General features: G+C 40.5%; 2 protein-coding genes across 7 annotated transcripts in view; one reads left to right on the forward strand and one right to left on the reverse strand.

Annotated features, from left to right (window-relative positions):
• CPNE3 (copine 3) overlaps positions 1-8,952 on the reverse strand; it is a 27,892-nt gene extending 18,940 nt beyond the window's left edge. The window contains exons 1-3 of one of the 4 annotated variants that reach the window (XM_064154555.1): positions 3,367-3,449; positions 2,040-2,113; positions 306-461 (exon numbers count right to left, since the gene is read on the reverse strand). In XM_064154555.1, coding sequence (XP_064010625.1) covers positions 306-437 — 132 coding nt within the window. In that variant the 5' untranslated portion in view covers positions 438-461; positions 2,040-2,113; positions 3,367-3,449. The other 3 variants (XM_064154554.1, XM_064154556.1, XM_064154557.1) reach the window with 3 other exon arrangements.
• On the forward strand, positions 8,901-22,382 carry RMDN1 (regulator of microtubule dynamics 1). Of its 3 annotated transcripts, none has more exons than XM_064154558.1 (10): positions 8,901-9,276; positions 9,748-9,859; positions 12,493-12,580; positions 13,677-13,836; positions 14,477-14,566; positions 15,210-15,265; positions 17,268-17,355; positions 18,955-18,985; positions 20,178-20,311; positions 21,613-22,382. In XM_064154558.1, the coding sequence occupies exons 1-10, from the start codon at positions 9,094-9,096 to the stop codon at positions 21,649-21,651; spliced, it is 981 nt and encodes a 326-aa protein (XP_064010628.1). In that variant the 5' UTR covers positions 8,901-9,093; the 3' UTR covers positions 21,652-22,382. The 3 variants fall into 3 exon arrangements, with proteins under 3 accessions (XP_064010628.1, XP_064010629.1, XP_064010630.1); XM_064154559.1 differs by lacking the exon at positions 21,613-22,382 and adding an exon at positions 17,667-17,718 and having other exon boundaries at positions 20,178-20,314; XM_064154560.1 differs by lacking the exons at positions 15,210-15,265; positions 17,268-17,355.
• Positions 22,383-23,102: the final 720 nt, after the last annotated feature.

Genomic DNA, 23,102 nt, shown 5'->3' on the forward strand with positions numbered 1-23,102 from the left:
AGACCTTAGTTTTGGAGAGATTACTCTATTTACCTAAGTACACATAAGCACTTAGAAGGCTTCTTCTGTTGGTCCACACATGGCTGGAGGAACACTGCTAGAATGTGACAAGTGTAAGTACTTATTAGAGAAGAATTATTAGTATGCAGCCTGCTATAACTATTACAGATGTAACCTCACAGAAAGTATTGAGGCGCTGCATATAATAAGACTACCTAAAATCAAATCACACACTCCAAAGTTGTAAAAGGTCCAATGCTTTTCACTGTTTCTTTAGCAGATTCACAAGAAGGATCACACTGTACCTCATACCACTGCTGACCACTCGTGTTCTGGAGAAGCACACACAACGGGTCTGACTTGGAACCAACGTCTTTATCCAAGAGATTGGTGCAAGCAACCATCAACTCCACCTTGGTGACACACTGGGCTGCCATTTGTTAAGCTAGAAAGCAGCAGGACTGAAAAGTAAACAATAGGATTGGCACAATGTTAATCCTCTGAATGATCACTTGAATTGTTACATGACAGAAGCAAGAACTGAGGCTTAAAATGCAAATTCTGACACTCGTGATGTACCAACATTAGAGTATTGCTGCCATATTCTTGGCTGAAGCCATGAGTAAAGCAGAACTGGAAAAGGGCTTTAAGTGGGTAGCAAGTATAGGTGCTGATCTTGCTCTAGGAAATCTTCAAAAATAACTACTACCTTTAATAATAGGGATGCATAGTTTTCAAGCAACAATTGAGAACTAGGAGGAAGCATTCTTTCTAGAGGTTCATTTTAAAAAAGAACTGAAATCTTTCTCACATTTCCTTTTAAGTATTTCAACCATTCTCTGCTGGAACTGAGACCAGTCGATATTACAAACCTACAGAAACAACTAATTAATCAGTTACAAACCTCATGCTGGGATAGTATGTATTTGCAGGTGCAATTAAGTCTGAACAGCAGATACTTTTCACTTAAAAAAACTCTGTAATTGTACTCCTAGGAAATACAGCTGGTCATTTCTAACACCTCTTTGGGAGCTGAGCTTTGACAGCACAATTACCCCTGACTAAGAGACTGAAAGTTGCACATTTTTCCACAAACTGCTATTTTGGAAGTTCTCAAGCCTCTCTAGCTTCAGGTTCTTCTGTACAGTAAGTCCACAGTCTACTATCCCTCTGGATTAATTTATACTGAAAGTGATTAAGAAGGAAGAAAAGGCATCTCCTTCTATCTAGCCAGCTCATTCACATCATACATGTATAGTGTACATGAACTATACTTAACCCAACCCAGCTCTCCTTTCGCTGCATTCATATGGATTTTGGTGAAAAGGAACTTTTAGTAGAGGTAAAAAGGGAAAGGAAGATGGAAAAGAAGAATGATGAATTGAAAACAGAAGAAAGAAAACACTGTGGTCATGAGGCTTCCTGTACTCCACGCAGGCACACCTAACACATCATCACTCCATTTCTGCTTTGCTCTCTGTGGCTGTTTGAGCTAGATTTCTAGCTCAGACACAAAAAAAAATTTGGAACAGAGAAATTCAGAAGTGGAAGAGTACTAGAGCCTCTGAGTGGAGAGGTGAACATTCCATGGATAGGCTATAAAATGGTAACAATGGGTAAGTTGATATAATTTCACTTGACCATCAAAAGCTTTGTGTCTATAAGCACAGCTTATATCTTCCTCTTTTGCTGCTTCTGCTGTGCCTGCTGCTATCTTCCCCTGCTGCTGTTCTGGCTGCTGCTTCACAGCTTTGGTACAACTTGACTCCATCCCCATCCTCTTTAAGGTTATTATATTCTGAATTAGTTTATTCTCCTTATACTGTTATATTCATTTTAAAATGTAATAAAACCACTTTTTTTCCCCCAACTTTCCAAATCCTGAATTGTAGTAAATTTACTCTGCTGGGGAAGGATCTGCTCTAATCCATCACAGTCTTAGAAATGGATCTTTTGGAGACTGATAGGTTATCTGCAAAGGAACCACCCAAACATCTACACACACATATTTCTTAAGACACATGGAAATTCTCCTGCACCTTTGAAACACCTCAGTGTGATTCCATCTTTGAATATCTTTTGCTCCCATAACTTTAAAGTCTCAGTCATTATCCTTGAGGGGAAAGAAAAAAAGAAAGCATAAGTTCTCAATATTAAATTGTTTACACAATAATGGGGTTTTTATGCTTAGAAAGTACAGATATGAAACGCATTCTAATCTTTTTTTTCTGGTTGCCTTCTTATACTTGTATTTTCCATTCCCTATTGCTTTCCTGGCTGCCAGACAAAGCTCATTAACAGTCAGTGGCTTTGCCCACAGAATCCAGCACAGACCAGTGTGCAACTACTTAATGACTGTTTCCAGAAAAACAGCTTTCTGCTGACAAAATGATGCTCTGATGCCCACCGATACTGAAACAGCAAGTAGAATTCAAACTTTAATTAAGACATTTCCCAAAACAGTTGACAGTGTCTTGCTCTAACTGCCATGAAGTTTGTTATTGTAAGTCCCTGGAAGGACTTGAAGCCACGTTTGTTTTGTTACAGTAATGTTTCCAAAACGGCTGGTAAAGAAGCAGCATCCAGTCAATCTAAAACTCTGCACAGCTTTTTCTCCTTAGCCCATGTATGTGTGTAGGTATGTCCCACTTCTCTCACAAGTACTTTCTCATATGAATAAGTCAACTCTGTTATTCCTTCATCTCCTCCAAATGTCACTGACACTCCCACTATGCATCTCATGAGGAAAGACCAAATTTAGCAAACAAGGTGCTGAGCAAGAGAGTATCTTTTAGCACACAAAAGAAGAATAGAAAAAGCTGATTCCCTTCTCTGCAATGCAAATGCTCTTCAGATGCAATACGAGTATCTGTATTAGATACAAGGCAACTTATAACAAGAATGTTTTTTTTCCTAGCAAAAGATACTCAGCTTGAAAGCCAGATACAAAAGCAAAACTTTCCAAATCATGAAACAGTTCTTCATTCTCTTCCACTTCCAGTTTTTCAAAATAATGGAAGGCATTTTCCTCAGAGGTTTTGAGTATCTTAGGAACTGACATTTGTATAATGCGCTGAAGAGGTCTGCAATACTTCTAATGCATTTCAAGAAACAATTTGGCTATTACACTTGAAAAAAAAATACAACATAATTATCTGTAATACCACACGACTGATAAATTTTACAGTAAGTCCTTGTTTATAACCTTATTTGCAGTGACAATCTAAACAAAATAAGTAGTGAAAACATTACATGCTACTGGTGGAAAGAGGCCCTATCTTATCAAACCAAAACAGTATTTATTGTAGTGAAATTCAGGACACAGAAAACAGAAACTCCTCTTCAAACACTGCAGTCATTACAGACCTTGCAGAGGGCACACAGATGCTTCACTTGTGTGAGCTCAGCAGTCTTTTAAACAGGAGTAGCTGTTGGAGCACTGCATGTGCTGCAAAACCTTCACGATCCCACACTGCATAAGAAGAAGAATAGCACAGGCTCCACTCAGTTCCCCTCACCTCTGAAAACTTGTGTTAGCTGAAAACTTCCAAACCAAGTTTGGGAGGTAGGTGGTAGGCTTTCTGAAGACGATGAACATGCCCAAGGACGACAGTCACTATTGGGTAAGAAAGAATGCTCTTTCTGAAGACTTGATGAGATAGAGAGTCTGGCAAATTGCAGTCTCTTCAGGATGGTGAAAACAAGGAATCACAGCTGCACAAGTGCATTACCTCTTGAAATACCACTCTACCACAGAAAACTTCTGCATGGAAGAGACTTCAAAGATCATCCAAGCCCAGGATTCTAAACATGGCTCTAAGCGCTAGGCCCACATCCTGCTTAAAACACCTCCAGAGGTGGCAACTCCACCACTGCCCTGGGAAGACAATTCCAATGTTTGATAACCCTCTCTGTGAAGAAGTATTTCCTAACATCCAGCCTGTATCTACCCTGACATAGCTTGAAACCATTTCCTCTAGTCCTGTTGCTTGACACCAAGCAGAAGAGGCTGTCTCCCTCCTTGCTCAAACCTCCCTTCAGGTAGCTGTAGAGAGCAATGAGGTCACCCCTCAGTCTCCTCTCTTCCAGACTGAAGAATCCCTGCTCCCTCAGATGCTCCTCTGAGGCCATCCGCTCCAAACTTTACTGTCCTGAACATTCACTGCATGCAATTGTTCAGTCTCTGCTCTTTCAGACAGGACTAAAACTTCATTTCTCTCACAAAGATTTTTTTTTGGTAGTAAAGATCTCTAAGTCTGTATTGCCCAGAATCTCTTCTACTGCACCTCAGACTAAGCAGTTACAGCATTTCTTGAAACAGCCTTTCACAAGAAGGGCTCCAGTGAAGAGCTGGCACAAACTAAACATTTAAATTAAGCTAGGAGACAACATCCATCTGGCAACACAACCTGTGCAATCCATGCCAGCACAGTTTTCTAGTATCTCATTGTCATAGTTGTATATGCAAAGAGCAGAGAACAGCAACATAATTCCAGAACCACTTCTGCTGCAAGGAGCTGACAACAAAATGATGACAAATGGATGCTTCTTTCCACTGATGCAGATAGCAGCAACACAATTTCTTTTCATCATGAAGTATCTGTGCATAAATGAGTATTAAAAAAAAAAATCTAAAGATAACCCTTCAGTTCCCACAGAAACCACCTCCCAGGAGCAGATATATCATACTAAGTTACAAAGGTGAAGACTGCTTCATAACCTAGTTTCATCACTGCATTTGAAAATTAGAGGCTTCTCTAAAAATAAAGAAAAAATCATACCTCTAAATCCAAATTCTTACTCCTCTTTCCAGGCAACACAACTGATAAAACTGTCCTGTGGCACTTGCTGATGTGCTGCCAAGTGGAGTAACAGCTACAGCTGAAAGTAACATCTCCATCTGAATGGTACTGTATTTGAAAAACCACACAAAACACTGAGAGCAAACTGCTTCTTCTCCTATTGACTATTTATTATGTATGAAGAAATTATATCATTCTTAACTGAACAAGAGAAATTATGCTGATAAAACCCTAATAACCACAGAACTCATTTTGTTGGGGATTATGCCAAACAAAAGAGCGAGCTCATATTTGAAAATGCATGAGGCATATGAGCATGTGAGAAGGGAGACCTCATTTTCTCTAGGGGAAATGAATCATCCATTAATACAACCTTCATCACACTCAGCAGTTCAAATATTTATCTACTGGACTGGTAGCACACTAGTGTAACAAGATAGGCAACTATTTCTATATCATTCCCACATAAAAAGATCTATATTAAATGACAATGCCATATGCTTTCTAAAAAACAAATAAAAGTAAAAAAAAATCCCACTGCACAAGCAAGAAACTATTAATTTGACTTCTAGGACACTTGTTCAACAGATGACCTAGAAACAATAATTTCTAAGTAGCCTATGTTCTTTTGATCCAAGTGAGCTAAACTATAAAAGTAATATTGTGCCCTGAAAAAAAAACAACCTTGAAAAAAAACAGATGTCCTGACTTCAGGATTTAGTTGTTCCAAGCAGACAGCACTCAGCAAGGGGAAGATCTGTTTCCCGTAAATGTGTTTTATCAGAGTATTTTAGATCAATTACAGATCTAGCAAGTGCATTTTATATTGCTTATTCTTCATCACAATTTCTCTGTGTATAGCCTCTGCCTGATGCTAAATAATCAACATTATCCAGAAAGAAAAACCTGTATCTTACTAAAACGAGACGCAAATGATCACATTTTAGACTAATCCTTCTTATAGTCAATTTAAAGTCGGGCATGGTGTAAGACTTCACCATTACAAATACCACTTCTTAAAAATGAGTTTATGTGAACTTACCTCAGACCTCTGGGCTGCTCAGCTTCTAAAGTAGCATTAAGATGTGAAATTAATTTAAACCCAAGAATCGTTATGCCCCTCTATCAATGGAAGTGACAGGGTCCAACGTATATACCGAGGCACTAAAGCTCCTCTTAAACTAACCAGCCAGCCCAACAGTTTTAGGTATCCCTGACAGCAGCACTGTAAACAGGAAACTCAGAGCCTTTGTTAGATAATGAAGCACAATATAACCTAGATACTTTTAAAGTCCAGTAAGAAAAGCTTTTCAGGATTTTAAAAACAAATATCAGATTACCTTTTCTGTCCTCTTCATTTAATGTTTTTTTTTCCAGTAAGGCAATTGTGTTTTATATCAAGCTCCCTGTGTGGTTTATGCTCCAAGAAAGCTGTGCTTTACTAAGCTCTTAAGGGCTTCTCAAGAAAAAATCCATAAAATAACAATGGTCCAGCATAAGTTTTTATCTCAGCATGAACAATAACACTAACTTCAATTTGACAGTCATAAAATTACACTTCACTACAGCCCAGATGTCCTTCACATCTTCCTTCAGGCAAACCCAAAGCTCTCCAATCAGCCATCCTTCAATTCTGCATCCTAGCAACTCCTTGTATTCTGCATTCGCTGAGCCCAGCAAGCATCCTACATGCTTTGCATATACACAGCCAGTGGCTTTGAACACAGGCTCAGAGCAATCATGTTGCCTCCCGGATTACTGCATATGTGCTAATCACCTATAATGAAGACTTCATAATAGATGGGAGAAGCACCAGAATCAAGTTGCCACCACTAGAACTAATTCAACTGGTTCCAAATGGTGCCTCAGGTAAAACACTGAGCAAACATGTGTATTGGATCCAGCTATAGGATGAGAAGGATCTTTTTTTAACCAAAAAAAAACCCAGAAAGTATGAAGTCAGTCATCCAAATCATTAAAACTATTTCTTAAACAGGAGTGTGGACCCAGTAGCCCAGCCTCAAAACTACACTCAGAAATCCTTCAAATGCTTAATGCCAGTTTTAAATAACCACATAAAAGCATCCATTCTAAAGCAATAGTAAAGATAAACCACATAAATTAAGCACAAACCAGTGAAAAGCACCAAAACCCTACTTTCTATTTACTTGTTTTCACAAACCACAATTTCAGATGTCATGCTCTATTAATCTCAGCCTAATTGATCCACAAACAGAAGAAACTTTCTTTGGTGTAACAGGAACTGCTACACATAAATACTAACTTGACCATACACTGCTTATGTTGGAAGAGCACCCTGACTTTCACTGAAAATAAACAGAATTAACAAGAAAATACATCTTCCTACTTAGCTTTCTCCCTAAAGGTATTTCCTAAAAGAAACCACAATACTGACAGCATCTGACTCTAAATCAGAGAAATGGAGGCAAAAAAAAATTTAAACTGCCCCCAGCTAATAACATCAGCCTGTGGAATTCATAGTTTAATTATCCCTAGAAGCACCACCTTTGTTGTTATTTGTACAAACCAGCTACTGGCTTCCCTCTAACCTTAAATTCTGGACAAGCATTAAAGCCTCAGGCATCACGCAAGGCTATAAAAACACCATGGTACAGCACTGCTACCCTGGAATTCTGGCATTTAACAATGGCTTAGTTATTCAGCCTACACAAACCAGGTTTTTACTTTCAACAGCTAAACTAAAATTAGCCTAAAATTAGTCACATATAACGGTTTGTATAGATTAACTCTGAGATGTTTAACATAAACACTGCCATCTTCCCAGCACCATAACAAAACCAAAAAAATCTCTCTCTCCGGTTCTTGCTTCTCTACACATCTTTCTTTCTTCCTTTTTTCCTCCCAATGCCGTGGGTGTCATCTCACCTCTGTGACTACACATCTATACAGTTAAAAAACTTCAGTTGGAAAAAAAATGTAAACATTAAATCTGGGATTAAGATTGATGTAAGTTACTTTAATTAAGTCAACGTTTTTCGTAGTGTCACAAAAGTATCTTTGAACTTGAATTCTGAGGAACGCCAAACTCCCAACACAACAAGTGTCGGTTTGCAGGTGAGGTGACGCATATCACCTAGAGAATACTTCAGGCACTTTGAAGATACAAGTATGGACGTGAAAGCGGGTTTATGATTTAACTCTTCCCTAATGGCAGAGCAAACGATGACACTCTGCGTGTCCACTGAAGTTTGTCTCGCACATACCACGCAACTACAGTGAAGCACGACCGAACAACCACCCACTCGAAGAGAAGCTCTGGAAGAACAGCGTGTGGGGTTTTCCTCTGAGGAACGACGCTGGCTTCTGGCAGTCTCCTCTCTCAGGGCGCGGGTGCTCGTCTGAGCAGCATTACATCGCCAAAGACTAGCACTTCAGTGTTCTGCCCCACAGATCTAACCTCACCTAGCTGCGCTACTAGAGGACCGCCAAACCAGACAGCGATTCCTCGAGTTCCGCTGCAGGCCGTGTTCAGTGCCCCGCAGAGAGCTGCCCGTGCGTGGGCGCAGGAAACAGGCCCCGCCACCTCAGGGGATGTTTCACAAGAGGGGACAGCCAGGGCAAGCCGCCGCCCGCGGCGCCCGCCCCAGCCCTGCCCTATCCTGCCTGCCAGCCACAGCCATCTTTCTGCAGGAGGGGCAGACCACACCTGACAGAGCAAGGAAGCGCCCGAGGCGGGCAGCAACTCGAAAGAACGCACGGAACGCCCCCAGGGAGGCAGCAAGAGGCATCAATTCCCCCTTCCCAGGTCGGAGGGGAGGCAAATGCTGGCGGGCAGCCAGTCACTCGGCACGTCGGCCAAGCCACCCCTAAAGTGTGGGAAGCCGACGGGGCCCCACCAGACAACGGGCCTTGGGCCCCCATCACCCGCAGACAGCGCCCCATGCCAAACAGCAAAACGGCAGACAACGTCGCTACCCTACGGGCAATACCTCCCTCACCCCGCAGCCCGACCCCGCTCACCTGCCGACGACAGAGGTGCGCAGCCCTCAGACCCCTGGCGCCCGCGGCGGCCACGCCCACGTCAGCCGGGCGTGCCCCGCCCCGGGGCCGCTGCGGGCAGCCAGCGCATGCGCAGAGTGGCCGCGTCCCTAACAGCTGCCCCAATACACGGCTGAGGCCGGCGGCCGGGCGGCGATCGAGGCGTGGCTCGGGTGCCGCGGTCGCGCAATGGCCGGCACCGAGAGCGGCAGCGGGCGGATGGCAGGCGGAACGGCTGGCTGTTGTTCCTGTTTCCCCGCCTCGCCCGGGCATGGCTGGGGGCTGGACTGGCTCCTGCGCTGGCGTGGGGCGGTGCTCGCTGAAGGTGGCTGCTGTCATGGCGGCGCGGGTGTTGGCGAGGCCTTTCCGCCGAGGCGCTGCCTACCTGGGGAGGCCACTGCGGAGGGAGACAGGAAGCAGTTCGCGGTGCTGGCGGGAGCTCGGTGGGAGCTCGGTAACTGCGCTGCCGCTCATGGGAGGGCGGGGGTTGGTGGTCGTGGCCGTTTCCAGGGTCTGATTGTGGGCGTCTGCGCGGGGCCCTCAGCCGGCGGGGAAGGAGGGGGCAGCTGCGGGCGCTGCGGCATCCCGAGAGACAGGCTCTCAGGAGCTGCTGTGCGTTTGCAAGCGCTGGGGCTTGGCTGCTCCTCTGACGAGGTTGATGTCTTGGGGTGGGTTTTTTCGCTTATCTCCTGTTTGATGCACTTTAGAGCTTTACTTTCAATTTAGTGCCCTGTGGTTATATTTTAAGGCAAGAAACGTTTAAAAAGAAAATGCTCGCTTGAGGATGCTTTTTTATTTTAAACCCCGAACTTTTGAAAGGCCTTTCTGTATTCAAAGCCTGGCATACAACTGCTGCTAGAGACGAGAAAAGCTTTTTGTAACTCAGAATGACAGTCACTAACACATGTTTTGTGATCCCGCACAGGTGCTTAGGAAAAGCCTCCAGGGGGGAATTGCCCTTTCAACGGGGTCTTTTTTAGCTTATGAAGCTCACAGGCTGATTTCTGGACTGGCCGAAGTTCATGCAAGTTTCAAAGGTAATATTTTAAAACTTTGGAATATGCACATTCCAGTGTTAAGCTTAAAAAAATATCATTACAGAATTATATATAGAAATGGTGTCAGCTTTTGATGTTCTCCATGCATGCAGGGTTTCCTTGACAGGCTGCTTTTAAATTGATTCAGAAGAGCCTTGTAGCACTTTAAAAAGTGATTCTTTCAGGTGCCACTGAAAGCAGATCTAGTAGCTCATTCTGTGTAGGATGTAACACATGCACAAGATGTATGGTACCTGACATGTTGCCCAAGCTTTAAAGGACTCTTTCCAATAGATTTGGTTTAGTTACAAATGCAACTCAAAGTTAGCGCAGGTTTTCAGTATGAACACTGCACAGATTGCCATTTAAACTAGGTGAGCAGCACTGGGGTTGCATTTCAGACAGCCTTGAGAAATGTTTTGTATTTTGGTCACCCTGAAAATAAAAAGAGCATTGCTTTACCTGCTAGAAAAAAATAGCAGTGCTAGAACATCCTTTCCAAGATTTCAATAAAGATAATCTTGCTACTGGAAGAAAAGTAACATTGAAAAAGGGTTACTGTTGCAGACTTAGGACTTGTCTATCATGTGGCAAATTGAGGAGTTATGAAATGTAAGACTAATCAAATGGTGAATGAGCCCAACTCAAATCAGAATGGTCTAGGTTGGAAGGGACCTTAAAGATTATCTAAATCCAACTCGTGTATGTTTGCTGCACTATGCTTATTGTGCAGGTTAAGTAGTAGTCAGTTCAGATAGCTTATTTTTCTGTGTCTTAGAGGAACGCAGCTGTCTATGGAATAAATCTGAACAGATAAAGAAGTGTTTCATTTACTGTAATAGAAAGAGCTTCAGTGAATAGATTTAAGTGCAGAAGTAAGAAAGTTGCCTACGAGGAACATAAATAACACTGCCTAGTTGCCTCTGGTCTTTTTTAGTGCTTTAACTTGAATGTGGCATTTATGTTGCAAAGAAGAACAATGTTGTTAGCCTTTCTGCATATGAGAGGTAGCAGGTATGGTGAAAAGAAGTAAAAAAGGAAATGACTGAAAATTCCTCTTAAAGAAATGAATGGTTTAATGAAGTGGCAAGTTTAAATTCAAGATTTGATTTACTTACAGCATCTGATGGGAAATGTGTTCAGATCTTTGAGTTCTGAACATTAGATATGTTAGCATTGTTCAGGGAGTCTCAACAAACAAATGTAACAGTTCACTGACAGTAATACCGAAGATCTGCCATGAAGCTTATCTTTGACAGTAAAAATCCAAAGTCCACTTAGACTGTTATCTTATCTTTGAAATGGTTGATAGAAAACATTTAGAGATGGCAGAGTTAAAGATTATCCTGAATCCTCTCCCAATCTTCAGAAATTTATATTGTAGCAACTTCTCAAGCTAAAGAGGAGGGTTTTGTGTTTAGTAGCCTTCAATGTTAGCTTTCTTCTCCAAGTCAAACTGTGCTGCCATGAAGTGTGACCACTGTATCCTCTAAACAATTTGAAAAAAGAAAGCTTGTAAACATGAATAATTTTTATAAGAGAGCAAGGGGTCAAGCTTATGTTTGAACACAAACCCAAGAGTAATACCAAAGAGAGGACGAGCACAGCTGAAAGTTCAGTAAGAAATCAGACAAGACTTTTTACTCAAAAGGGGGTTTTTTGTGGTTTAATATTGGCAGAAGGGTAAACTCAGAGTTTGTTCTTCCTCACAGTTACATTCCTCGATAGAATGATCTACTTGATTCCCTTTGGGTATTTTTCCTCCTAATTCCATCTGTTCTCATGCTAGAAGTCTTGCATGATGTGGTGTTTGGTCTTTCCATTTATGGGATGGTGTTCTCTCCTATATACATGCTGCATTTATTTATGTATTACTGTATTCAGTCAGCTGTGGAAATTGTATTCTCTCATCTCTGTTATATTTGAAAGTTATTTTCTCCAAAAAATTAAAGTATTATAAGAACAATGGGTATATGGTTCATATTCTAGAAAGCCACATCTGATTTGCAGAATGGATTTTGGGTTTAATATCTCAAAACACACAAAGATTTCCCTAAAGGAACTGTATTTTTGAGTCACACTTCTTAAAACCTCAAGGGCTTTCGTTAGAAAACCTTTTGGCTTATTGAGTAAGGTTAGGGAACCCACTGAATCTCCAATCATATTCTGGCAAAACTATGGAGCCATACCAAGAATGAAGAATTATTTTTTTACTTTTATTACTCTTTTTATTGTTATATTTAAATATGCTAATGAACAGGGTTTGTTATTCTCAGATCTTTTCAGAGCTGTCCTGGTCATATGTTTTCATACTTTTTTTGGGTGTTTTCCTGCCTTTTTCACAACAAAGACCACAAATTGAGAGACACTTTTGAATTTTAAACCCATTAAGAATCCAAAACTGTTCTTGCTGGAAGCTGCAAGGCAGGTAGTCAGCACTGTGTCTCTTCCTAATAGTTCTTTGTAAAGGTAGTGTATTCAGTGCTGCTGTGTGTGTAAGTTGTTTGGAATGATGGACTAAAAAGGCCATGTTCAGCTAGGTTGTCTTGCTGTCAAGTGTCTTATTCATGATATAATGTCCTAATTACATGTAACTTGTTCTTTTGTTTTCACAATTTTAATTTCCTCCAAAGTGGAAGAGGTTATAGAACAAGCAGACTACCTGTATGGGAGTGGAGAAACTGAAAAGCTGTATCAGGTTCTGGTTCAGCATAAAAATAGGTATTGTGACTTCTTTTCTGTGCTATTCTCTATCAGTTTTTCAATTAATGCTCTCATTGTGCTGTGTTGGAGATCCTTGCTGTAGGTAGGAAAGAAGGACTTGTAATCTTTTTCCTCCTAATGGAAATATGAATGAAGGAACAATTGGTAGGTGTAGAAGGTGAGGGTTAACCCTCAAGTATTTCAGTCCTGCAAAGGAGAGCTTTTTGATTTCTTGCTACTCTAAGAATCCTTCAAAATATGCAGAAACTAATGATGCATCCACACATTACTAAATGAGGAAAGTGCTTAGAAGTCTGGTACGGAAGGTTTTTGAGAGTGTCTGGTGTATTTTTCATTGCTAAGTAGCTACTCTTTCTGTTCTTTTGTGCCAGGTTAGAATTTGAGTCTGAACAAGAAGAGCCCCTTACTCATGAAGCTATGTCTTGACTGCACAAAACATTACAGATAATGTTGGGAATAGTGGAAAAAAGCAGAAAATGCCTTGCAGACAGTCCATTCCTTTGGAGGAGACAAGGTTTCTCACTCCTAAAAAGCTGAAGGAAATCAACTATTCAGTTGTATTTGTCAGTTCTTTAGGGGTTTTTGTTTGTTTTCTCCCCCTCATCCTTGCCAGTGACGCAAGTATAAAGCCAGGGAAGTTTCAGGAAAGCCCTAGTCTCTGAAGGGTGCCATGTCATAACCAAGGTGTAAGCTTGCTATGAGGTGTGTAACTATGCTAATTATTTTGTGTGGAGTAATGATCTCAAGCAGCAGTACTTAACATTTTGTGACATGGCTGAAAAATCAGTCTCTTTGTTGTGTGTTCTGGTGTTAATTAAAGCAGGGCTGCTGCCTTGTCACTCAGTTTTACTCCAGATAAGAAAACTGCCATTTATTGGTACTCCAAGTTTTAGCAGCAACTCGTGCTTTTAAATATTTTTAATTTCTGGTCAGTATTCCAGTTGGCTGTTTGCTGCCTTGGAGTTGTATGTAGCCTAGAGTAACAGATTAGATTTTGTTCTTCATTCACCCACTTGAAAGAGTGGTGGAAGACCTCTGCTTGCTTTGTTTCATCACTGCTTTAAAATGGTAAGAGTTTTTTGTTCTTAACTAGTGACGATGCAGAACTGCTGTGGCGGCTGGCACGGGCATCACGGGACCTGGCCCAGCTCAGTAGTACCTCTGCAGAGGAGAAAAGAAAACTGACCTATGAAGCCTTTGAGTATGCAAAAAAGGCCCTTGAAAAAAATGAATCAAATTCTGCAGCACACAAGGTGAGCCAAGCAAAGTAACTGAAATCTTGTTCTTTGATTTCTGCCAGTAGAAACTGGAACAAATACCACCATGCTATTTCAGTAGAATGTACCTTGTAGTTGAGAATGTGTGAGACTTCCAGTTCTCCCTATTTTTTTTGCAAGACCAGAGTTCAGACTTTTGCAGCTAAATTTCTTCTATACAGGAAACAGCAAGTGGTTAAATATGTACAGGAGCATGAGAACAAGTGACTGATCGGGTTGTGTACAGCTGATGTAATCAGTTTCTCCTTTTCTGATGTAGCCTTAAACCTCTTGCATGCACCCCACAAGCAGCACACAGTAGTAGCTCTGCAGTTGCCCTGGAAGTATTTCAGGTTCTAGTTTCATTCTGCTCTTGTGCTCTTTCTCTCACAGGTAGAGGTAATGGTGTAGTAGGGTTGTGTTGACATCGTGGGCAAGAGGATATTGCCTTACACATGCAGAGCAACAGGCTTTTCAGATGCTGCCTGAGCTGTTCATAACAAATAGTTCTTGCTTGGTGCCAGTAGCAGTGGTGGTGGCAGCTATTCTGATTTCCTTTTGTTGTGTGGGTTTTTTTAATTCACTAATATATAGCTATAGTGCTGTATTAAATATATTTTTGTTCTTTGAATTACAGTGGTATGGAATTTGCCTCAGTGATGTTGGAGATTTTGAAGGAATCAAGACTAAAATTGGAAATGCCATTATAATCAAAGAGCACTTCCAGGTACTGCAAAGAAGTTTTTTGCCTACAGCAGAATTAATGTGTGCAATACGTAGATTGTGTGACAGCTGTGAAATGTTTTTTGCCACAGATCTGCAAGTGTACTTCTGTTCAACTTTCTTGGTGCCACTTGGCTTTTCTGGGTAATTCTAACAATCCTGAATGCCCCAGCAACAAGGAGTACAAATTTGCTTCTGCAGCAAACTAAGTCTATACAGAATGGGCACATGAGATAACTGAAGTGCTTTTGACACCTTTTAGGACTAAGTAAAAGATAAATGTGCTGTTGAGAACGGATGTGTGCTTGTCCTTATAACTGTACTGTGTAGCAGTGAAGGACAAATCCTAGAGAAGCTAAAGGACAACTAATTTTATATTACCACAAATAATCTGAACATGCCAAGGCTCTTGTGAAACTCTTAAGGACCTGCTAAACAGAAGTGCTTAGAGTACTGTCAGTGGTTTCAGGTTTTTAGGGCTGAGCTGATTTGGTTGTGCACTGAGTAAATACTGTATTGCCTTGAAATTCTACACATTGGCTTAATTAACACTAATCCGTTAATCTGGTTTAATAATAGGATAACAAATCTACTTCTAAAATGTACTTCAAATGTGGAAGAATAACTTTATATCATGATTTTTTTAGAGAGCCATTGAACTGAACCCTAAAGATGCAACAACAATCCATCTTATAGGCATCTGGTAAGGTATATTTTCAAACTGAAGTAAGCATGTGGCAGAGAAAAATGCCAGAATACCTAATGTCTTGCATAAACTGCTGAAAATCTTGGAATAATTTAGTGGCTTGTAATTAGTTGGTGCAAACATGGAAAAACTAGTGTAGGAGAGCATCATGCTTTGGAAAAAATTGACTGTTCTTATGCAGTTCAAAAAGATGAAAAATAATCGTTAATTCTATTTGTTTTACTGTACATAACTATTCCAAGCTCACTTTGCAGGCATAAGTATATTTCCATTGCAGACATGAGAGACAGTCCCATTAGTTTTTTCCCTACTGGTGTGACTGGAGACAAAGCTCAAGAATGAATTTAGCCTGAACTTCAGTGGTGGCTACAATTTTGTCTGAATAGAGTGGAGAGTTACCAAAAGTGAGATGCATTCCTAAAATACTTCCATCGTTAACTGTCACAATACTTTATTTTAAAAGTTACATTTATTAAAGGCAGGTTACAAATATATTAACAAAGGGCTCTGAAAGGGAGTTTACTGCTGTGTGAAGTTGTTACTAAATGACTATTAGTGAGCAGGCAGAGGAGCTGGAAATACCAAATTTGTATCCTGACCAGGGTGTTCTGTGGACACAGTATGGCTGAAAGCAGTATTTTTTGTGTTACTGAGAGGCTCCAGATAGCAGTTGTGGTTATTTGTCTGAGAGAGCAAAGCTGCTACATTGTTTTACAGGAAACTTACAGTACGAGACTGAAAATAAATAAAGCCAGTTGTATGTGTAGCTTAAAAAAACAATCCTATAAAGCACAGCTACTCTGTCTGTGGGCTTTTTTCCTGGGCTCTCAAGTATCAGAGTAAGCTACCACCTGTGGCTCTACAGTATTTCATTCATTCACAAACTTGAGTTTTCCAGTGTCCAGCATTGATTTCCACATGGCTTAACAGCTGCAGTAGTCCAAATTTCTAAACAGAAGTTTGTGCCACCAACTGAATTAGCCTCAAGGTCAGTTTTGAGATAGGAAGCTTGTTCTGGAAAGTGTTTAAGACATTATTCCTACGAAAAATTAGAAAATATTATCAGAAATGTGAGATTATTGTTGCTTCTTATTTAACCATTTGTATATTTAAATATTCTTGAATCTCACAATATCTTTATCTGAAACTGGGATTTGGTATCAGCCACTTCTTGAGGATTCTTCTCCTTTCTCTTTCTCATCTATCCTGAGGTGGAACTCTTTGATTGGCGTTTCTGATCAGGTGCATCTGAGGGCAGAATCTCAGCTCAGACTGTGCATTCCATGCCTTGCCACCCTTTCTTCCAAACACTTCTATGGTTACATCTACATTACTTAGTACTCCTGGTAGGAGGTGACTGAAATGAATGGTATTGTTCAGCACTTACACCTGGAATGTTCTGTCTATTTGTAATACTTAGAGAAGCTGGAAAGATTTTAAGCTTTTTTTGAGAGAGATGACTGATTAGCCTTGTCGTTTAGGAGATAGGAAAGCCATGTAGAATGTGTACCTTAGAACAGTAGTTTGATTCTTGGGTTTATATTCATTCTTGTAGATCAGAGTCTTTCAGGACTGTACTGCAGATCTGCTTTATGTTAATAATTGAAAAAAAACAAGGTAGTGTTGAGGTAAGGCAAAGATGTTACTCAGTTGTGCCCTGGTTTTGCAAATATGCTAGAACAATATCAAATACACATCAGGTGTTTAAAGTCATCCAAGCTCCAAAGCTCTCTCATGGTTAACTCACCAGTTTTGTCTAACATAGTAGCAGGTGCCAGCAAAAGACAACCCAAGGCTCCTTTTGTAGGGCTACACAGCAGCTTCAATCCTCTTGCTGTTTTGTTGTGCAGTTATAAGGACTTGCTGATAGAACCTGCAATGTGGCTGGAGTTGCTGTGACTCTTGGAAACAACAGTTCTGACACCCAAGAGATTAGATTGTGAAACAAAAATGAAAGAAAAATGTGAATGGTACAGACCAGTGTCTCCTTTTGCTGCAGGTGTTACTCCTTTGCTGATATGCCATGGTACCAAAGAAAAATAGCTGCAACACTATTTGCCACACCACCAACCTCCACATTTCAAGAGGTACAATATGAAAATGTTTCACAGATGAAATATTGTCCCCACAAAGCCACTGATACACTTTTACTGATTTTTTTTTTCCTGACAAAACTGACATCAGTTTATGGAATAAGCATGGACTTGTGAGTCTCTACAGCTGTCTTTGTTAAAGCAAGAGTGGAACAGAAGAATGAGTGGTATCTAAAAGTGAAAAAAAACTTTTTTTTGTCTGTAGCATGCACAGAATACTGAAAACTATTCTATTCAGTTTGTGCAGCAGCAAATAACAAGCTGTATTTAACCTAGCTTGTATTTACTGTGGTGATCTATTGCAGAGAACTGTACTATTCCCAGTGGTGCTGATTGATATGATGTCTGTTATGCCAGGTATGTGACAGGACCATTAGGGCTTTTTTCCCTTTATATTAAATGCAGAAAGCAACAATTTGCTTTACTTAGCACAAACAAATATTTTCTCAGCTCCTGACTGCATATAGTGGAGTTGGTATTGGCTTTTTTTCAGTTGAAAGCATTTTTTTACTGTTTGCTATGAAAATTCCTGTTGCCATACCCCCTGTAATATGCTGTCCAGATGTGTTATCTAAGGTGTCCAGCAGAGAATGCAGATTATTTAAACATTTAACACACAACTGTGTTGAAAATTCAATAGATAACAGGGAAGTTTACTGCAGCTGTTTGAATTTGGGTTTGTTCAGATCAATAACTGGCCCACTATTTTGATCTCCTGTGAAGGGGTGAGTAGAAATCACTAGAAAGTACTTGCTGAAGGCTGCTGGCTGTTACACAGAAAGCAATTTAAGCTTCAATTGAAAAAGAAATAACAAACTTTAGGGGAATGGCAAGTTTTGTCAGTATTCCTGAAAACCCACTCTGTGAAGAACACAAAATGTCAGTGAGGATTTGAACTCTGCTGCTTCCAGCTGTGTTCTGTGACTGAAGCTGCAAACCTATGGCTCAGCCATACTGGTGAGGCTTCTGCACGTTCAGTACGAAATATGTTTTGTAGAAACATGCATGCTTTTAAGTTCTCTAGTAGTATTTTTCCCTCCAACTAGTAGTATTAGGAAGAGGGGGGAAAAAAATTCTGATGTGCAGGATGTGAAACTAGTTGAAAAATGTGGCCAGATTTCATAAAGTTTTATTCTCATCTAAGAGGGTACTAACCGGTGCTCTGCAGGACTCAGTTCTCCCCGAAGTGTTTGCCAGCATTAATGACCTGAATCATAATACTTGTTTCATCTATCACAATTATGCATGAGAGCTGGCTGGGAGAAACTGCAGATCATCTACTGGGTGATAGAAATAAAATTCAGAATGACCTTGGCAAGTTGTTGACTGGAAAAATGGGATCCAGTTTGCTAGGGACAAATACAAGGTACTGTATTCACAAAGGAAGTGGTGGGGAGTCGCTGGGTAAGTACTATCTCTGTTGGGAAGATGTCTAAGTTGATTGCACCTCTTAAGCCTGGGAACCATCAGTACTATGGTGCAAGTAATAAAAATCAGGTCAGGGCCAGGAAGTCCTTCAGCTGTGTTAAGCATGCACATAAGGCTTTGACTACTGTGTTCAATTCTGAAAGAAAACAACCTTGTCTTTCGCAGGCTCTTCGTTACTTCCATCTGGCAGAGGAAGGTAACACTCTTTTGGTAACGCTTTTGGACAGAACGGTATCTTGGACTTGTACTAAGCTTCCCACTTTCAGTGCTATCTTAACAGCATAGGGTCTAGGGATAAAGGTAGCCAGCACCCTGGACTGTTAGATTAATGAAACATTCCAGAGATGCTGAAGCTACCTCAGCGTTTTTTTCAGAATAAGTATTAAAAGTTAAGTTTGTACCTTTATTAGTAACAAAGTACTCTTCCCAAAGGTGTTCATCTGTAATGCTGGGGAGAAGAAGCAAGCAAAAAAGGGCACTTTATAGTACCTTTTCTTCAAGGACAAAAATCCTCTATATTCTAAAGAGAATAAGAGAGAAAGCAGACTTTGTTTCTGAAGCTATTTGGATCAGATTGCCAATCTAACTGGCAGTAAAACCATCCACGTGTAAAAGAAAATATGGGCCTATTATTTCTCCAAGAGTGAAGCCATAAGCAACATTGACTGGCTGAAAGATAAAGGCAGACAAGGGCAGACACTGTTCTATGAAAAAACTGTACAGTTGAATCAGTGAAGTTAAAAGGAAAAGCTCATTGTGTGTCTTTGCTGGGGTGTCAAGTAATGCAGCTGTGAGCTGGATCTTTGGGCTGCTTTGATGTCCAAATCTGCCTCCAAAACACCCCTGTGTGTTCTGAATTCTGACCTTAGATCCAGCAGCAGATTCTGTGGTTAAGTATCAGTAAAGACCAGTCTTTAGTAACAACAGCTTCATAAAAGCAACTTACAGTTACATGTGGGTGCACACTTCTAAGTTTTCTTCCTGTGCAGTAAAAGCTTAGCCTTTATCTGGATGCTTGGGGCCTGAAGCTGGGAAATAAGCCCTCTAGTTCCCTGCCTATACTTCTTAAGCTGCCTGCATTGCCTGTTGCATCTACTCTTAGTCCAGAAAAGCCCCATATCTGCAAAGACAAGCTGTTCTGCACCATGTTCACTGCTTTATTCTCTGTGAGGAATCTAGTTTCATTAATTAACTCACAGGCTGCTACCTAATGGAGCTGTGTATGAGACCAAAATCTATCAAGTACCAGTTTTACACTGGCTTACTTCTGATCCAAATGCAAGTGCTGCTCATCTTTTCCACAATACTTAAAGAAGTGACACTGTATTCTGGCTTCAGTACTAATGTGCTGCTTGTTCCTATTTGAAGTTCTTTTTCTGTCTCTACAGCTGACCCAAACTTCTATAGCAAAAATTTGCTCTTTCTGGGGAAGACATACTTAAAGTTAAACAATAAAAAGTTGGCTCTGCTGTGGTTAACCAAAGCAAAGGATTATCCTGCACACACAGAAGAGGACAAACAGGTAGGAAATTGAGAAGTGTAATAGTACAGTCATAGACTGCAACCACCACCTGTGAATCATATCAGTGAAGTTAACTCACAATAAATTGTAGTGATCCTGGATTGTAGTGCTGAACACCCAGACAGCAAAAAAAAAAAAAATATATGATCAGAGCTGTGTGACCAGACATTCACTTTTCATATGCCTAAAACTTGAGGAGCACTAAAAAACATGAGCAGAAAGAAGTAAAAAGCATGCATCTACCAAAACTTGCTAGATCAGTGAAACTTAACACTGTCCTCCCTTTTCAGTCCCTAAGGACAGATTCAGAATATCTGAATTGAGACAAATTGCAGTAATGTATTTTTGACAGCACCTTTCCAATGCCAGGAGCTGTAAGGCACTGAATTATTTTGTTGAACTGCTGAGAAAGATCCTAGCCTAGATGGGCAGGCACCTGCTTACTCCCGAAACCCACACAAAATGCTTCCAGGAGGGGTAATTCATTAGACTTGTTCACACTTGGCACTGCCTTCAATATAAACTACAGCAATTGCAGTTGTCTTTCACAATCTTGGTGACAGGAAACTAACAAAGTCTGTTTTTTGGGGGTTAAACCACTTACCTGCTGAGACATGCTTGGCCTTCTGGTAGAGACACTTGCTTAACCCCTAAAAGGACGTAGAGCTGCTGAGCTAGGAGAGATGGTATTCTGTCCACTCTCTGGATGAACATGTAAAATCCATTAGAAACTACATGCTAAGGAACTGGAATTATTGCCTCTGTGTTTGGCAGAGGTAGGCTTCCTTCTGAGTATCTGCAGTACCTGGTTTACATTGTCTGCACTGCTTGCTTTCTCAGCGCCGGAAGTGTTAACTTTTCGGTTTGCTTTTGTTTTTAATCTAGATGTTTATGGTACTAACCAGAGTTTATTAGATTCTACCCAGAATCCCTGGGCAAGGGGAAGTCTGTTAGAAAGAGACTTCTTGCACTCCTTTTATACATTGTCCAGTTTTGAAATCCCCAGAAGACATCTTCTCAGACTACAGCAAATCAAGAGCTAATTGCTTGCATTCAACACAAATCAATGTGCTACATGTAGTAAACAAATTACATGGAAGGCACTGGCTTTAGTGGTTTGATTCCTGCTCTCATTCTGTGTGTTGAGCATCTTGAACTACAGAGGAAACATGATTTGTCTTACAAGGGTTCTGAATTTACAGACCTGCAGTGAAACTTTTGGGTGCCTGCAGGGCAAGTTGTAGAAAAACCTGTAGCTGTCTGTCAGTCTTTTATTACAGGAGTATATTTATTTATTTCAGGTACAGAAAGAAGCTTTGGAATTGCTTAATTCCATATAACAAGAAACAAGGTAAAGGAAACTCAGTGCTTCAGGGTTGAGCAGCACAGGAAGAAGACCTTGAAGTTCTTTGGTTTATGAAAGCCATTAATGAAAGTGCAATGTAAACCTGCTCTGTCTGTCATTTCAACTGTCAGAAGATCTGTTTCATTGTCTGATCCTTTCTGTTGATTACAAGGGAATGAAGGGTATCAGGGAAAAGCAGGGAAGGTGGAGGGAAGGGCTTGTGCACGGATGGTGGATGCACAGGGTTTTTCTAAGTCTTCTAACAGTATTCTGCTCCCACTTCAATCTGAGGAACAGTAAGAAATATGACTAGCAGAAGCTTGAAAGAAAAGAGGTAGAGGGCCATGGAATAACCATAAACTTGTTTTTTAGAGACTTCTCTTTCTAGGAAGTTCAAAGGCCTACAGGAGTATCTGTTCACATCATTAGATGGTCCTACAGCTTTCTCTTTAAAGCTGTTAAAGCAGTCTTCCTTACATTACACTGCAGTGCCAGTGTTTGACTGCAAAAGGTGCTGGGGTTTAAAAAACAAGTGAAATAGGGAACATCTAAGAAAATCCTCTTAGGAGTGACACTGGTATGTGCAGCACGAAACTCTGAAGACCTAAAACAAAACTTCCTTGTTCTTATGCTTTTCCCCTTGCTTATTAACCCTTAGACAGGAGAAACTATTGCAATTATGTCAGCTGCAATTATTAGAACAATAAAGCAACTACATTGGTGTGAGGTGCTGTCTGCTTTTATTATTTTGTTCACTTACTCACAGATTCACAAAATTCAGCAGTTGGTAGTGAGTCACCACATCATTCATTAGTGCAAATTTGTGAATTTCAGCTGTAACATTTAGTCCTCCCCTCTTCACTGTCATCCAGACAAGCCCTGCATGCCTCTGTTGCCCAGCTTCTAACAGGGCTCTTTGTGATGTTTACTGGTTTTGTTTGTTTTTCAAAGCTTCTCCATTCTAACCAGAACCGGTCAGAAATTAAATGAATTTGCACCCAAAATTAATTTAATGCTATACTTATGAGCATGATTGTGCAGAAGATATTTGGTGTAGTATGATAAAACCCGTTCCTGTAAGCTAGGGGTCTGTTGGGACCCTTGCACCACCGCCATTACCAAAGCTAGGTAGAGGTTACAGCTCAACACGATGCACTGTGCAGAGCTTACAAGGCCTTGAGAGAATCCAATATGTAGAAAAATAAAATTCTGCAGAATAAAGTTGCTGCATTGGAAAGATACACGAGCAGATAGAGCTATTTTTTCCTGCATGTACACTTTTAACAGTGCAATACCATACATTACAGAAGTGGTTTTAATTATACTCTAAGAAACCTGTCATGTCCATACAAAATTCCATCTAAGTTAAAAGCAATGGATTTTACAGTGAGTATTTAAAACATAATACAAATGGTGATTTTAAACATGTTTTGACTCCAATAAGGA

The sequence above is a fragment of the Pogoniulus pusillus genome, chromosome 14, assembly GCF_015220805.1.
Source record: "Pogoniulus pusillus isolate bPogPus1 chromosome 14, bPogPus1.pri, whole genome shotgun sequence".
Taxonomy (NCBI): Eukaryota; Metazoa; Chordata; class Aves; order Piciformes; family Lybiidae; genus Pogoniulus; species Pogoniulus pusillus.

Bases quoted from the DNA above. Each gene is read 5' to 3' on its own strand.
- RMDN1 (XM_064154558.1), top strand. From the start codon at position 9,094: ATGGCTGGGGGCTGGACTGGCTCCTGCGCTGGCGTGGGGCGGTGCTCG. The intron at 9,277-9,747 runs GTAACTGCGCTG...GATCCCGCACAG, and splicing joins GGGAGCTCGGTGGGAGCTCG to GTGCTTAGGAAAAGCCTCCA. The intron at 14,567-15,209 runs GTACTGCAAAGA...TGATTTTTTTAG, and splicing joins TAATCAAAGAGCACTTCCAG to AGAGCCATTGAACTGAACCC.